The sequence below is a fragment of the Bombina bombina genome, chromosome 5 (assembly GCF_027579735.1).
Source record: "Bombina bombina isolate aBomBom1 chromosome 5, aBomBom1.pri, whole genome shotgun sequence".
NCBI lineage: Eukaryota > Metazoa > Chordata > Amphibia > Anura > Bombinatoridae > Bombina > Bombina bombina.
In genome coordinates this window covers 1,100,404,357-1,100,419,024 of record NC_069503.1, presented here as the reverse complement: position 1 = coordinate 1,100,419,024, position 14,668 = coordinate 1,100,404,357, and the positions used below count along the sequence as shown (strand labels likewise).

The 14,668-nt window shown below is 36.8% G+C and overlaps 1 protein-coding gene across 1 annotated transcript in view; it reads left to right on the top strand.

Annotated features, from left to right (window-relative positions):
* The window catches only part of COL22A1 (collagen type XXII alpha 1 chain), a 667,744-nt gene that overhangs the window by 580,864 nt on the left and 72,212 nt on the right, over positions 1-14,668 (top strand). The window contains exons 51-52 of the mRNA XM_053715381.1: positions 1,804-1,857; positions 4,188-4,241. Of these exons, the coding sequence (XP_053571356.1) occupies positions 1,804-1,857; positions 4,188-4,241 (108 nt within the window). The remainder of the gene's footprint in view (positions 1-1,803; positions 1,858-4,187; positions 4,242-14,668) is intronic.

Here is a 14,668-nt window from a genome sequence, read left to right as displayed (position 1 = left end):
AGCATTTTTGTAATATACATATATTAGGAAATGTGCTTCTAATAAAAGTATATTTAAGTATGCACCGTGCACTAGCATTTTAAATATAGTACATTCTCAGATAGACTAAGGTGCTTGTACCATCTGGTAATAACTAAATGTGTTCATTGCTGACATGATACAAGCCCACTGGCACACTGAGCACCAATTTGAATGTCTCTTCAGATCCCAGTAAAGAATAAGCAAATTTAGCTGCACACTACTTCATTAGTACAAGTCATCAAAACCTTATAAACCTTGTCTAAATCAAACAACACAAATTATTCAAAAATAAGCAAAACTAAAAGTAAATTAATGTAATGATGTTATAAACATAATCTTAATAATTACATTCATCAATCAACTAAGTCACAATTGCCTAAATTACGAGTGTTAAAGGAATAGTCCAGTCAACATTAAACTTTCATGATTCAGATAGAGCAACAATTTTAAGCAACTTTCTAATTTGTAAGCTTAGAAGCCAGCCAATTTTTGATCAGCACCTGGGTAGTGCTTGCTGATTGGTGTCTAAATGTAGCCATCCAATTAGCAAGCACTACTCAGGTTCTGAACCAAAAATGGGCCGGCTCCTAAGCTTACTTTCCGTTTTTTTAAATAAAGATACCAAGCGAATGAAGAACAATTGATAATAGGAGTAAATAAGAAAGTTTCCTAAAATTGCATGCTTTATCTGAATCATGAAAGTTTAATTTTGACTAGACTATTCCTTTAAATAATTTTTATTAACATAAGGACTGGTGAGGCTACAGAGGCTGAAGACACTCAAGGGAGCCTAACAAAAGAACATACCGCACTTGCGCTGCAGTTAGCGCAACATTCGTAATCTAGGCGAATATGTTCAGTGTGATTATAGCCAAACTTCTGCTACAGTTGAAATTGATGAGCAAAACTAAAGAAGATTACTAGATCATGAGGTTCATAATATTAATAAGGATCAAATAATGTGATCTAAAGATATCCTCTTGACTCTGGGAAAACACTATACATAATATCAAGTTGAGAAACCAATTTATTATGTTGTATGACAGTTATCATTAGTATGTGAAGTATAGGCTTAACATGTTTTAATATTACTAAATATTGCTTTATTACAAATTAATTTTATGTTTAAAGGGACGTGAAATTGAACACTTTTCTATTATGACTCGGATAAAGTATATCATTTTAAACAACATTCCAATTTATTTTTATTGTCTAGTTTGCTTGGTATCCTTGGCTGTAAAGCATATCTAGGTAGGCTTAAGGACGGGGAGTGAGCTGCTGATTGGTGGATGCACATATATGCCTCTTGTCATAGGCTTACTGATATGTTCAGCTGGCTCCCAGTAGTGCATTGCTGTTCCATCAATAGAGTATACCAAGAGAATGAATCAACATTGTTAATTGAAGAAAATTGGAAATGTATGTTAAAATAATGTTTGAAATAATTAAAGGGACATTATTTTATTCTAATGGGAACATACAATTTTTTTAGATTAACCTATTTCAGCACGTTTTAGCTGCTGAGCAAAACATTGCAATGGATTGGTTGATACATCTGTATGCCACTCCGAATTAGCTCACTATCATTTGTTCTGCTTTAAAGCTCAAATTGTACTGAGTCTCAATTTAAAAACAAAACAGAATGAGCTTTGTCATATTTTTATTTATGTGCTGTGCAGTTTCTTTTGTTTTTGCACCTTTATATTGTTTATTAAACAACATACACCAATATTTTATATACATTTAATTGTATTGCTCTGTTTTTCTTTTTTTCTTCTTCAGGGAAAGGAAGGACCACCAGGTCCTAAGGGCCCACCAGGTTTACCAGGGATTCCAGTAAGTAAAACAAATATATATAAATAACAAATGATGACATACTAAGGGACAGCTTTCAACTTAGTTTCTGAAATGGATTAATTACACAAAAATATAACAAACATACGGCCAGATTCCGAGTTTTGCGTTAGGAGCTATGCGGTGCTAACGAGCAATTTTTTCTCACCGCTCACTTACATGCAACGCTAGTATTACAGGTTTTTATAAACCCTGCGTTAAAAGGCAAGAAGTGAGCGTAGAGCAAACTTGTGCTCCATACCGCACTTCAATACCAGCGCTGCTTAAGTCAGCGGTGAGCTGGTCGTATGTGCTCATGCACGATTTCCCCATAGACATCAATGGGGAGAGCCGGCTGAGAAAAAGTCTAATACCTGCCAAAAAGCAGCGTAAATCACAGTAACGCAGCCCCATTGATTACTATGGGGAAACTAAAATTATGTTTACACCTAACACCCTAACATGAACCCCGAGTCTAAACACCCCTAATCTTACACTTATTAACCTGCCGCCCCCGACATTGCCAACACCTGCATTATTCTTATTAACCCCTAATCTGCCGCTCCGGACAACGCCGCCACCTACATTATACTTATTAACCCCTAATCTGCTGCCCCCAACTTCGCTGCCACCTCCATTATATTTATTAACCCCTTATTCTGCCGCCCCCAATGTCGCCGCAATCTACCTACACTTATTAACCCCTAATCTTCTGCCCCCAACGTCGCCACCACTATATTAAATGTATTAACCCCTAAACCTAAGTCTAACCCTAACACCCCCTAACTTAAATATAATTTAAATAAATCTAAATAAAATTACTATCATTAACTACATTATTCCTATTTAAAACTAAATACCTATAAAATAAGCCCTAAGCTAGCTACAATATAACTAATAGTTACATTGTAACTAGCTTAGGGTTTATTTTTATTTTACAGGCAAGTTTGTCTTTATTTTAACTAGGTAAAATAGTTATTAAATAGTTATTAACTATTGAATAACTACCTAGCTAAAATAAATACAAATTGACCTGTAAAATAAAACCTAACCTAAGTTACAATAACACCTAACACTACACTACAATTAAATAAATTAACTAAATAAAAAAAAAAAAATTAAATACAATTAGCTAAATCACAAAAAAAACACTAAATTACAGAAAATAAAAAAACAAATTACAGATCTTTAAACTAATTAGACCTAAACTAATAGCCCTATCAAAATGAAAAAAAGCCCCCCCAAAAAATAAAAAAAACCCTAGCCTAAGCTAAACTAAACTATCAATAGCCCTTAAAAGGACCTTTTGCAGGGCATTGCCCCAAAGTAATTAGCTCTTTTACCTGTAAAAAAAAATAATACAAACAACCCACCCCCAACAGTAAAACCCACCACCCACACAACCAACCCCCCAAATAAAATACTAACTAAAACAAACTAAGCTCTCCATTGCCCTGAGTTCTCAACGAAGCCGGGAGAAGTCTTCATCCAAACCGGGCAAAGTGGTCCTCCAGATGGGCAGAAGTCTTCATCCAGACGGCATCTTCTATCTTCATCCATCCGATGCGGAGCGGGTCCATCTTCAAGACATTCGACATGGAGCATCCTCTTCATCCAGAGTCTTCTTACTGAATGAAGGTTCCTTTAAATGACGTCATCCAAGATGGCGTCCCTTAGATTCCAATTTGCTGATATAATTCTATCAGCCAATCGGAATTAAGGTAGAGAAAATCCTATTGGCTGATCAGCCAATAGGATTGAGCTTGCATTCTATTGGCTATTCCAATCAAGGCTAATTGTCATGACTATCCTGGGAGCAGCCTAGCCCCTTGTATAATTGTAGCTGGTCTTTTAGAGTTGTTTTCCTGACGCATTCCTAACTGCTATAAAATGTAACCATGGCTACTAGATATTGTTATTAACCCTATAAATAATGCAGTTCCTCACAATTGTTCCCTTATATTTGACCGAGATCCCAACCATGAAACCCCCCCTACCAAAAAAAGGATACTCCTTCACACTTGATCTTCCCAACACATCCCCTCCATTAACTGTAATACTCCAACACAAGTTTCCCATTAATAACCACCAGCTACACAAGAAGTCATTCTCTACCTTTCCATCTTTTTAACCCCCATGGAAATTCTCTGCAACCCCTAACCTCTATTACAACACCTAATCCATCAAACAAAAACAACATGGATAAAGGAGAGACAGTAGTGGAAAACGTCTGAAGTTCAAGGGGAACATTACTTTTTTATTCAGATTTTCCTATCCCTACTTGAATTCAAATTATTTTCTGCACATTTCTCACTTCTCGTGTTTTGTTTCAGGGCATTGCTGGGAAGGATGGGAAGGATGGGAAGCCAGGCACTCCTGGGGAAGAAGTAAGTATTTTGTTTTATAGAAAAACGTCAATGTATTAACTAGATTCATCAAACTGTTTGCATCCCCTATAGACAGTAGACACGTCACACAGCTATTTATTTCATTACCTTTTTTCTTAAAAAAACGTAAATCATGGGAGTGGGAATCTGTGTATCAACGCAGAGCTATTTGTACTCTTAGCTACAGTAGTTTAAAGGGAAGTGCTCAAACATACTGAAAATATTCTACTGGCACTCTAACTCCATGAGCAGGATTTATCAAAGCAATTCTCCTAAAGTTTCGGCCATAAATCCGCATACAACTTAATCCCCTGATTTATTAATGCAAAGTGTGCCTAAAATTGGGCATGTCTGACTATACATTCCTCTCATTTCATTAGTGTTCACCATGGTGCACCAGTGTACTCAAAAAATTATAAAATTTGCTAGTTTTAGTCACATTTCCTAGAGTCAGCCTTAGAATTACGCACAGTTACCAATTTATAATATTTTTGCACCTTTGGAGAAGGCAAAGTTCTCCTACAAATACGTGCATTACAGTTCTCCATAGGTTCTATGCAGAACAGCATTAGAAATCATGTTTTGAGCTTGTGTCATGTTCAAATCTATTTCTGATGGAGAATTTTCTGATTCTAGCAGGTCTATCTTTATATAGACATATATGCCAAATATAGAATGTAAAATTGGCCCACAAAGATTGTAAATTGTATTAACAATTTGAATGTTTTACGGATAGAGTCATTATTATAACAAAACCCCTAAGTTAAAGTAAACATTTATTGTGGTAACACTCCAAAATTAATGTGCAAATTTGCCCCATGTAAAATGCTAATGTAATAGATTACTTAAAGAGGGCAAGCAATACAACCTAAAAAAACACGGGTTTGAAATGATAAAACAGGAGAACTTGCTTTTTTCGCATGGAGAAATTCATCATTATCCGCCCCAGTTCACCTTCCAAACAGCTAGCTGCAGAGAACTTGGAGGAGAAAACAAAGGAGAATTCTCCAAGCCCGTGATTAATCTAACCCTATGGGGCCGAATTATTAAGCTGCCTTCAGGCTTGCTAGAAACATAAGTTAAGGCGCAGTGGTCGTAACACCGCTGCCCCTAACTCATCCTCCACCTCTTAGGTGGCAGACAGCAATCATCCCGATTGTATATGATCGGAATGATTGACACCCCGTACTAGCGGCCGATTGGCTGCAAATGTTCAGGGGGTGGCATTGCACAAGCATTTCACAAGGTATGCTTGTGGAATGATATATGCCGACATCGGATCATGTACACCCACACATTGTAAAGCTAGCCCTATGTGTTAATAGAGCCATTATAGAGCAAAAATAATGTTCTAATTCAGCAGAGTCTATAAGTTTAGCACTACTGATCCTGCAAGTCTATGGGCTCCATTTAACAATGGTCGAACGGATAGCGAATTATGTCCGCTGGACATCTCTGAGGTTCATAGCATACACTGTCCTCATTTATCATTGCACAAGCATTTTACCAGAAATGCTTGTGCAATGCCACCCCCTGTTTACTGGCCGCCAATCGTACTGAATCAGGATGATTTCATTCAGGTGGCAGGCAGGTTAAGGAGTGGTCTTCCGAAGCTTGATAAATGGAGCCCTATTTTATTTTATGTTTAACGTCCATAAAGCGTTAAAATGTATAGATAAAATATTGCCCTGGAGCCACAGAGAACTGCTAGACCCAAGCAGACACAACAGATCAGCCAATCAGCAGCAGTGGTTGAATGACCCCATCAATCTGAGTTCAGCAAGGGAGCAGCAATGCTTGCAGAACCTGAATGGGGCTTCACCTTTGTGTTTAATCCCGTGTGAGATGTTGAGTGTGAACTGTGCAATCATAACTTGTGGTTACAAAATAGAGCGAGCAATGTCTTTTTAATCATTTCACTGAATAAATTAGCGTCAAACTCATAGTAAATGAAGATAAGATCCTTACAAACTTTTTAAAAATAATTGAATGAATGTGCAAAATTTGTAGTTAAAGGGACATGAACTCCACATTTTTTTCATGATTCAGATAGAGCATGCAATTTGAAACAATTTCCCAGATTACTTTTATTATTTAATTTGCTTTGTTTTATCTTTTGTGGAAAGCATACCTAAATAGGCCCAGGACAGCAATGCACTACTGAGAACTAGCGGCTGATTGTTGTCTATTGATATTTGCTCACCCAATGTTGCGCCAGATTACGAGTGGCGCAGCCACCAATCAGCAAATAGCACCCAGGTGCTGAGCCTACCTAGCTATGCTTTTCAACAAAGGATACCTAAGTAATGAAGCCAAGTAGATAAAATATTAATAAATAAAAGTAAATTATAAAGTTGCTTAAAGAATTTGTGATTGGGTTTGCACCTGAATAAAGTTTTTTTCTCTCTCCATTGACTTCTATGGGGAATACCTGAACACGCCTGCGTTATTCTAAGTTCAGCTTTTTACACGTGCTATATTTACTTTCAACTTGTAATACAAGCGCAATCCGACGCAAACAAAAATCTTACTTCTAACACAGTTAACGCTCGAGCAGGAGCTTTAAATACAGCTCCACTTGTAATCTGGTCCTAAGTGTTTAAAAAACTAACTGAAAATGTGTTTGACTTCTTTGTTTTTTTGTTTGTTGGTTTATTTATCGATTTAAAGGAATATGAAACCTAAATGTATTTTTTTTCTGATTCAGACAGAGCATACAATTTTAAAAAAAGATTCCAAATTACTTCAATTAACACATTTGCTTTGGTCCCATGGAATTTTTTGTTGACAAGATAACTAGGGCCAGATTATGAGTGGAGCGTTATCTTAACGTGCGCCCATAAAGGGTCAAATCTGCAGGTTTACGGGCGCACGTTAAATAAACTGCTATTACAAGTGACTAGTTAATATGACCTTAAGCTTGCGGTTTCACTTTGCACTAAGCACAATTAAGATCAGACCTCTGGTTGAAAATAAAAAAAATGCCCCCAAATAAAGAGGACAGTACATTAATATGACCATTTTATTTTTTTATTTTTAAAAACTGCGCAAAGCAGTTACAAGGGGTTAAAGTAACGGGATGTGGGGTGTAAAGTGCCTTTACATGGAGGTGAATGCTTATATAATATATATTATATATTATATATATTAACATGTGTATATACATATACGTGTATATAAGCCTATACCAATATATTTACTTATTGCTGCCCAATGCTGCGTGATTTGCCCCCTTCGCTGTACTGGGTGGTTTTCCGTGGCTGCTGGCATGAAAATGAGGCTCCCTTTGGAGCCTACGGAAGCGCGCTCAAGTGGATGCTTGGCTTTCGGCAATGCACCTGTAATATCAGTGCACATTTACATGGAGCATAAATACTGCGCTCCTGTAAGTGCAATATTGTGCTCCACTTGTAATCTGGTCCTTAAGTAGGCATCAGGAGCACTACATATCAGGAAATATAGCTGCCATCTAGTTCTCTTGTTAATGGATAACATTCTTGCAAAACTTCCATGCAATGCTCAAGACACAAGCTTTTCAACAAAAGATACCAAGAGAATAAAGAAAATGTGATAATTTAAGTCAATTAAAAAGTTGTTTAAAAGTGTATGCTCTGTCATCCTGTTTCATGTCCCTTTAATATCACCATTCAATGTTGAAAGTAAAGAGCAATGAACATTAAATTTTCATCCTTCAGACAGAACATATTTTTCCCAATTTACTTCTATCAAGTGAACTTAGGCCTAGATTTGGAGTTTGGCGGTAGCCGTGAAAACCAGCGTTAGAGGCTCCTAACACTGGTTTTAGGCTACCTCCGGTATTTTGAGTCATTCAAAAAAGGGTCTAACGCTCACTTTTCAGCCGCGACTTTTCCATACCGCAGATCCCCTTACGTCAATTGCGTATCCTATCTTTTCAATGGGATTTTTCTAACTCCGGTATTTAGAGTCGTGTCTGAAGTGAGCGTTAGAATTCTAACGACAAAACTCCAGCCGCAGAAAAAAGTCAGTAGTTAAGAGCTTTCTGGGCTAATGCCGGTTCATAAAGCTCTTAACTACTGTACTCTAAAGTACACTAACACCCATAAACTACCTATGTACCCCTAAACCGAGGCCCCCCCCCCACATCGCCGACACTCGAATAAATTTTTTTAACCCCTAATCTGCCGACCGCCACCTACGTTATACTTATGTACCCCTAATCTGCTGCCCCTAACACCGCCGACCCCTATATTATATTTATTAACCCCTAACCTGCCCCCCACAACGTCGCAGCCAGCTACCTACAATAATTAACCCCTAATCTGCAGACCGCAAAGCGCCGCCAGCTACATTATAGCTATGTACCCCTAATCTGCTTCCCCTAATACCGCTAACCCCTATATTATATTTATTAACCCTTAATCTGCCCCCCTCAACGTCGCCTCCACCTGCCTACACTTATTAACCCCTAATCCGCCTCACTAGCCCTATAATAAATAGTATTAACCCCTAATCTGCCCTCCCTAACGTCGCCGACACCTAACTTCAATTATTAACCCCTAATCTGTCGACCGGAGCTCACCGCTATTCTAATAAATGTATTAACCCCTAAAGCTAAGTCTAACCCTAACACTAACACCCCCCTAAGTTAAATATAATTTTAATCTTACGAAATTAATTAACTCTTATTAAATAAATGATTCCTATTTAAAGCTAAATACTTACCTGTAAAATAAACCCTAATATAGCTACAATATAAATTATAATTATATTATAGCTATTTTAGGATTAATATTTATTTTACAGGTAACTTTGTATTTATTTTAACCAGGTACAATAGCTATTAAATAGTTAAGAACTATTCAATAGCTAAAATAGTTAAAATAATTACAAATTTACCTGTAAAATAAATCCTAACCTAAGTTACAATTAAACCTAACACTACACTATCAATAAATAAATTAAATACAATTCCTACAAATAAATACAATGAAATAAACTAACTAAAGTACAAAAAATAAAAAAGAACTAAGTTACAAAAAATAAAAAAATATTTACAAACATTAGAAATATATTACAACAATTTTAAACTAATTACACCTACTCTAAGCCCCCTAATAAAATAACAAAGCCCCCCAAAATAAAAAAAATGCCCTACCCTATTCTAAATTACTAAAGTTCAAAGCTCTTTTACCTTACCAGCCCTGAACAGGGCCCTTTGCGGGGCTCTTTTGCCTGTAAAAAAAACATACAATACCCCCCCCAACATTACAACCCACCACCCACATACCCCTAATCTAACCCAAACCCCCCTTAAATAAACCTAACACTAAGCCCCTGAAGATCTCCCTACCTTGAGTCGTCTTCACCCAGCCGAGCCAAATTCTTCATCCAAGCGGAGCAAGAAGAGGTCCTCCATCCGGTAGAAGTCTTCATCCAAGCGGGGCAGAAGAGGTCTTCCATCCAATTGAAGTCTTCATCCAAGATGCATCTTCTATCGTCATCCATCCGGAGCGGAGCGGCAGCATCCTGAAGACCTCCGACACGGTACATCCATCCTGGCCGACGACTGAGCGACGAATGACAGTTCCTTTAAATGACGTCATCCAAGATGGCATCCCTCGAATTCCGATTGGCTGATAGGATTCTATCAGCCAATCGGAATTAAGGTAGGAATATTCTGATTGGCTGATGGAATCAGCCAATCAGAATCAAGTTCAATCCGATTGGCTGATCCAATCAGCCAATCAGATTGAGCTCGCATTCTATTGGCTGTTCCGATCAGCCAATAGAATGCGAGCTCAATCTGATTGGCTGATTGGATCAGCCAATCGGATTGAACTTGATTCTGATTGGCTGATTCCATCAGCCAATCAGAATATTCCTACCTTAATTCCGATTGGCTGATAGAATCTTATCAGCCAATCGGAATTCGAGGGACGCCATCTTGGATGATGTCATTTAAAGGAACCGTCATTCATCGTTCAGTCGTCGGCCAGGATGGATGTTCCGCGTCGGAGGTCTTCAGGATGCTGCTGCTCCGCTCAGGATGGATGACGATAGAAGATGCCTCTTGGATGAAGACTTCAATTGGATGGAAGACCTCTTCTGCCCCACTTGGATGAAGACTTCTACCGGATGGAGGACCTCTTCTTGCTCCGCTTGGATGAAGAATTTGGCTCGGCTGGGTGAAGACGACTCAAGGTAGGGAGATCTTCAGGGGCTTAGTGTAAGGTTTATTTAAGGGGGGTTTGGGTTAGATTAGGGGTATGTGGGTGGTGGGTTGTAATGTTGGGGGGGGTATTGTATGTTTTTTTTTACAGGCAAAAGAGCTGAACTTCTTGGGGCATGCCCCGTAAAGGGCCCTGTTCAGGGCTGGTAAGGTAAAAGAGCTTTGAACTTTAGTAATTTAGAATAGGGTAGGGCATTTTTTTATTTTGGGGGGCTTTGTTATTTTATTAGGGGGCTTAGAGTAGGTGTAATTAGTTTAAAATTGTTGTAATATATTTCTAATGTTTGTAAATATTTTTTTATTTTTTGTAACTTAGTTCTTTTTTATTTTTTGTACTTTAGTTAGTTTATTTCATTGTATTTATTTGTAGGAATTGTATTTAATTTATTTATTGATAGTGTAGTGTTAGGTTTAATTTTAGATAATTATAGGTATTTTATTTAATTTATTTATTGATAGTGTAGTGTTAGGTTTAATTGTAACTTAGGTTAGGATTTATTTTACAGGTAAATTTGTAATTATTTTAACTATTTTAGCTATTAAATAGTTCTTAACTATTTAATAGCTATTGTACCTGGTTAAAATAAATACAAAGTTACCTGTAAAATAAATATAAATCCTAAAATAGCTATAATATAATTATAATTTATATTGTAGCTATATTAGGATTTATTTTACAGGTAAGTATTTAGCTTTAAATAGGAATAATTTATTTAATAAGAGTTAATTAATTTCGTTAGATTAAAATTATATTTAATTTAGGGGGGTGTTAGTGTTAGGGTTAGACTTAGCTTTAGGGGTTAATACATTTTTTAGAATAGCGTCAAGATTAGGTCGGCAGATTAGGGGTTAATAATTGAAGTTAGGTATCGGCGATGTTAGGGAGGGCAGATTAGGGGTTAATACTATTTATTATAGGGTTAGTGAGGCGGATTAGGGGTTAATAACTTAATAATAATAGCGGTGCGGTCCACTCAGCAGATTAGGGGTTAATAAGTGTAGGCAGGTGGAGGCGACGTTGTGAAGGGCAGATTAGGGGTTAATAAATATAATATATGGGTCGGCGGTGTTAGGGGTAGCAGATTAGGGGTACATAGGGATAATGTAAGTAGCAGCGGTTTACGGAGCGGCAGATTATGGGTTAAAAATAATATGCAGGGGTCAGCGATAGTGGGGTCACCAGATTAGGGGTTAATAAGTGTAAGGTTAGGGGTGTTTAGACTCGGGGTTCATGTTAGAGTGTTAGGTGCAGACGTAGGAAGTGTTTCCCCATAGCAAACAATGGGGCTGCGTTAGGAGCTGAACGCGGCTTTTTTGCAGGAGTTAGTTTTTTTTTTAGCTCAAACAGCCCCATTGTTTCCTATGGGGGAATCGTGCACAAGCACGTTTTTGAGGCTGGCCGTGTCCGTAAGCAACTCTGGTATCGAGAGTTGCAGTTGCGTTAAATATGCTCTACGCTCCTTTTTTGGAGCCTAACGCAGCCATTCTGTGGACTCTCAATACCAGAGTTATTTTAAAGGTGCGGCCAGAAAAAAAGCCAGCGTTAGATACGCGGGTCGTTACCGAAAAAACTCTAAATCTAGCCGTTAGTTTTTTGGTATCTTGTGTTAAAGAGTAAATCTATGTGAGCTCATGGGACCTTAGGAGCATGCACGTGTATTCAGCTCTCTATGGCAGCAGTGTTTGCAAAGATGTGTAACTGCTACAAACATTGTTGCAAACACTGATGCTATAGGGCTCCATTTATGAAGCTCCAAAATGAGCATCAGCGCCCTGTCTGCTGCAGGTTCGCATGAGCATTAAGAAGCAGCGGTCATGGGACTAACACCACCTGTTATGTGGCGTTTGTCAATCCTCCCAGAATTCTCTGACCAGGGAGATTGACAGCTCCTGAGATTGGCCCATTTCTTGAGCACTATATGGCAGCAGTTTTGCAAGACTGTTATCTATTTGTAAGAGCACTATATGGCTATTTCCTGCCATGTGATGCACCAGATGCTACCTAGATATCTTTTCAACCCAGAATATCATGGGAACAAACACAAGTAAATGGGAAACTTTCTTAAAATTGTATGATCTGTCTGAATCAGAAAATACATTTTTAGGGTTTCAAATCCCTTTAGGAATCTGAAAGGATAAGACTTATGTTGTTAATCTGTGTCAAGTGGACTTTATGATCCTATGAGATAATAATATTTGAAATATTTTTCTCAGCATTGTTTAATGTTGGGTGCATTTGTCTTCTAAATCTATTGGTTTTTACAGTTTTACTGACTTTGGCATTGTAGTTCCTCATTCTATCACCATAAGACGGAAGTAGCTTGTGTGATTTGTAACTTTACTATAGTAATAACAGCTTAACTGCTCCACTAGTAACTTTACTATAGTAATAATAGCTTAACTGCTCCACTAGTAACTTTACTATAGTAATAACAGCTTAACTGCTCCACTAGTAACTTTACTATAGTAATAATAGCTTAACTGCTCCACTAGTAACTTTACTATAGTAATAACAGCTTAACTGCTCCACTAGTAACTTTACTATAGTAATAATAGCTTAACTGCTCCACTAGTAACTTTACTATAGTAATAATAGCTTAACTGCTCTACTAGTAACTTTACTATAGTAATAATAGCTTAACTGCTCCACTAGTAACTTTACTATAGTAATAATAGCTTAACTGCTCCACTAGTAACTTTACTATAGTAATAATAGCTTAACTGCTCTACTAGTAACTTTACTATAGTAATAATAGCTTAACTGCTCTACTAGTAACTTTACTATAGTAATAATAGCTTAACTGCTCTACTAGTAACTTTACTATAGTAATAATAGCTTAACTGCTCTACTAGTAACTTTACTATAGTAATAATAGCTTAACTGCTCTACTAGTAACTTTAATATAGTAATAATAGCTTAACTGCTCTACTAGTAACTTTACTATAGTAATAATAGCTTAACTGCTCTACTAGTAACTTTACTATAGTAATAATAGCTTAACTGCTCTACTAGTAACTTTACTATAGTAATAATAGCTTAACTGCTCTACTAGTAACTTTACTATAGTAATAACAGCTTAACTGCTCCACTAGTAACTTTACTATAGTAATAATAGCTTAACTGCTCTACTAGTAACTTTACTATAGTAATAATAGCTTAACTGCTCTACTAGTAACTTTACTATAGTAATAACAGCTTAACTGCTCTACTAGTAACTTTACTATAGTAATAATAGCTTAACTGCTCTACTAGTAACTTTACTATAGTAATAATAGCTTAACTGCTCTACTAGTAACTTTACTATAGTAATAATAGCTTAACTGCTCCACTAGTAACTTTACTATAGTAATAATAGCTTAACTGCTCTACTAGTAACTTTACTATAGTAATAATAGCTTAACTGCTCTACTAGTAACTTTACTATAGTAATAATAGCTTAACTGCTCTACTAGTAACTTTACTATAGTAATAATAGCTTAACTGCTCCACTAGTAACTTTACTATAGTAATAATAGCTTAACTGCTCTACTAGTAACTTTACTATAGTAATAATAGCTTAACTGCTCTACTAGTAACTTTACTATAGTAATAATAGCTTAACTGCTCTACTAGTAACTTTACTATAGTAATAATAGCTTAACTGCTCTACTAGTAACTTTTACTGTCACAGCTGTAAAGATTATAAAGATCTTAAGGGGACATCCCAGCCAAAGCTGGAACCCACATGGAAACATTTCACTTTTAAATAGAAGCATGTTTGTAATATACATGAATTAGCAAAAATGCGTCTAATAAAAGCTATAGCTGTTTCAAAAGTGTATTTAAGTATGCACCGTGCACCAGCATTTTAAACACAGCATTTGTCAGAGATCCTTAGGTGCTTTTATTATCTGGTAATGACTCAGTTTGTTAATTGCTGACATGATACAAGCCCCACTGGTGCTCTGACCAACTGCAGTATTTAAAATGCTGGTGCACTGGGAACAATTTTTTTTAGCAATTAAACAGTCAGAACTAAAAGCATTTTTGCCAATACATGTCAATCATAGCACAAATGTTTGTAAAAGTTTCTCGGGGATCCCCTTTGTTCAGAAATAGCAGACATATGGCTTTGCCATTGCTTTTTGGTAATTAGAAGGCCGCTAATTGCAGCTGCACACCACACTTCTATTATTCCCGGCAGTGAAGGGGTTAATTAGGTAGCTTAAAAGATTA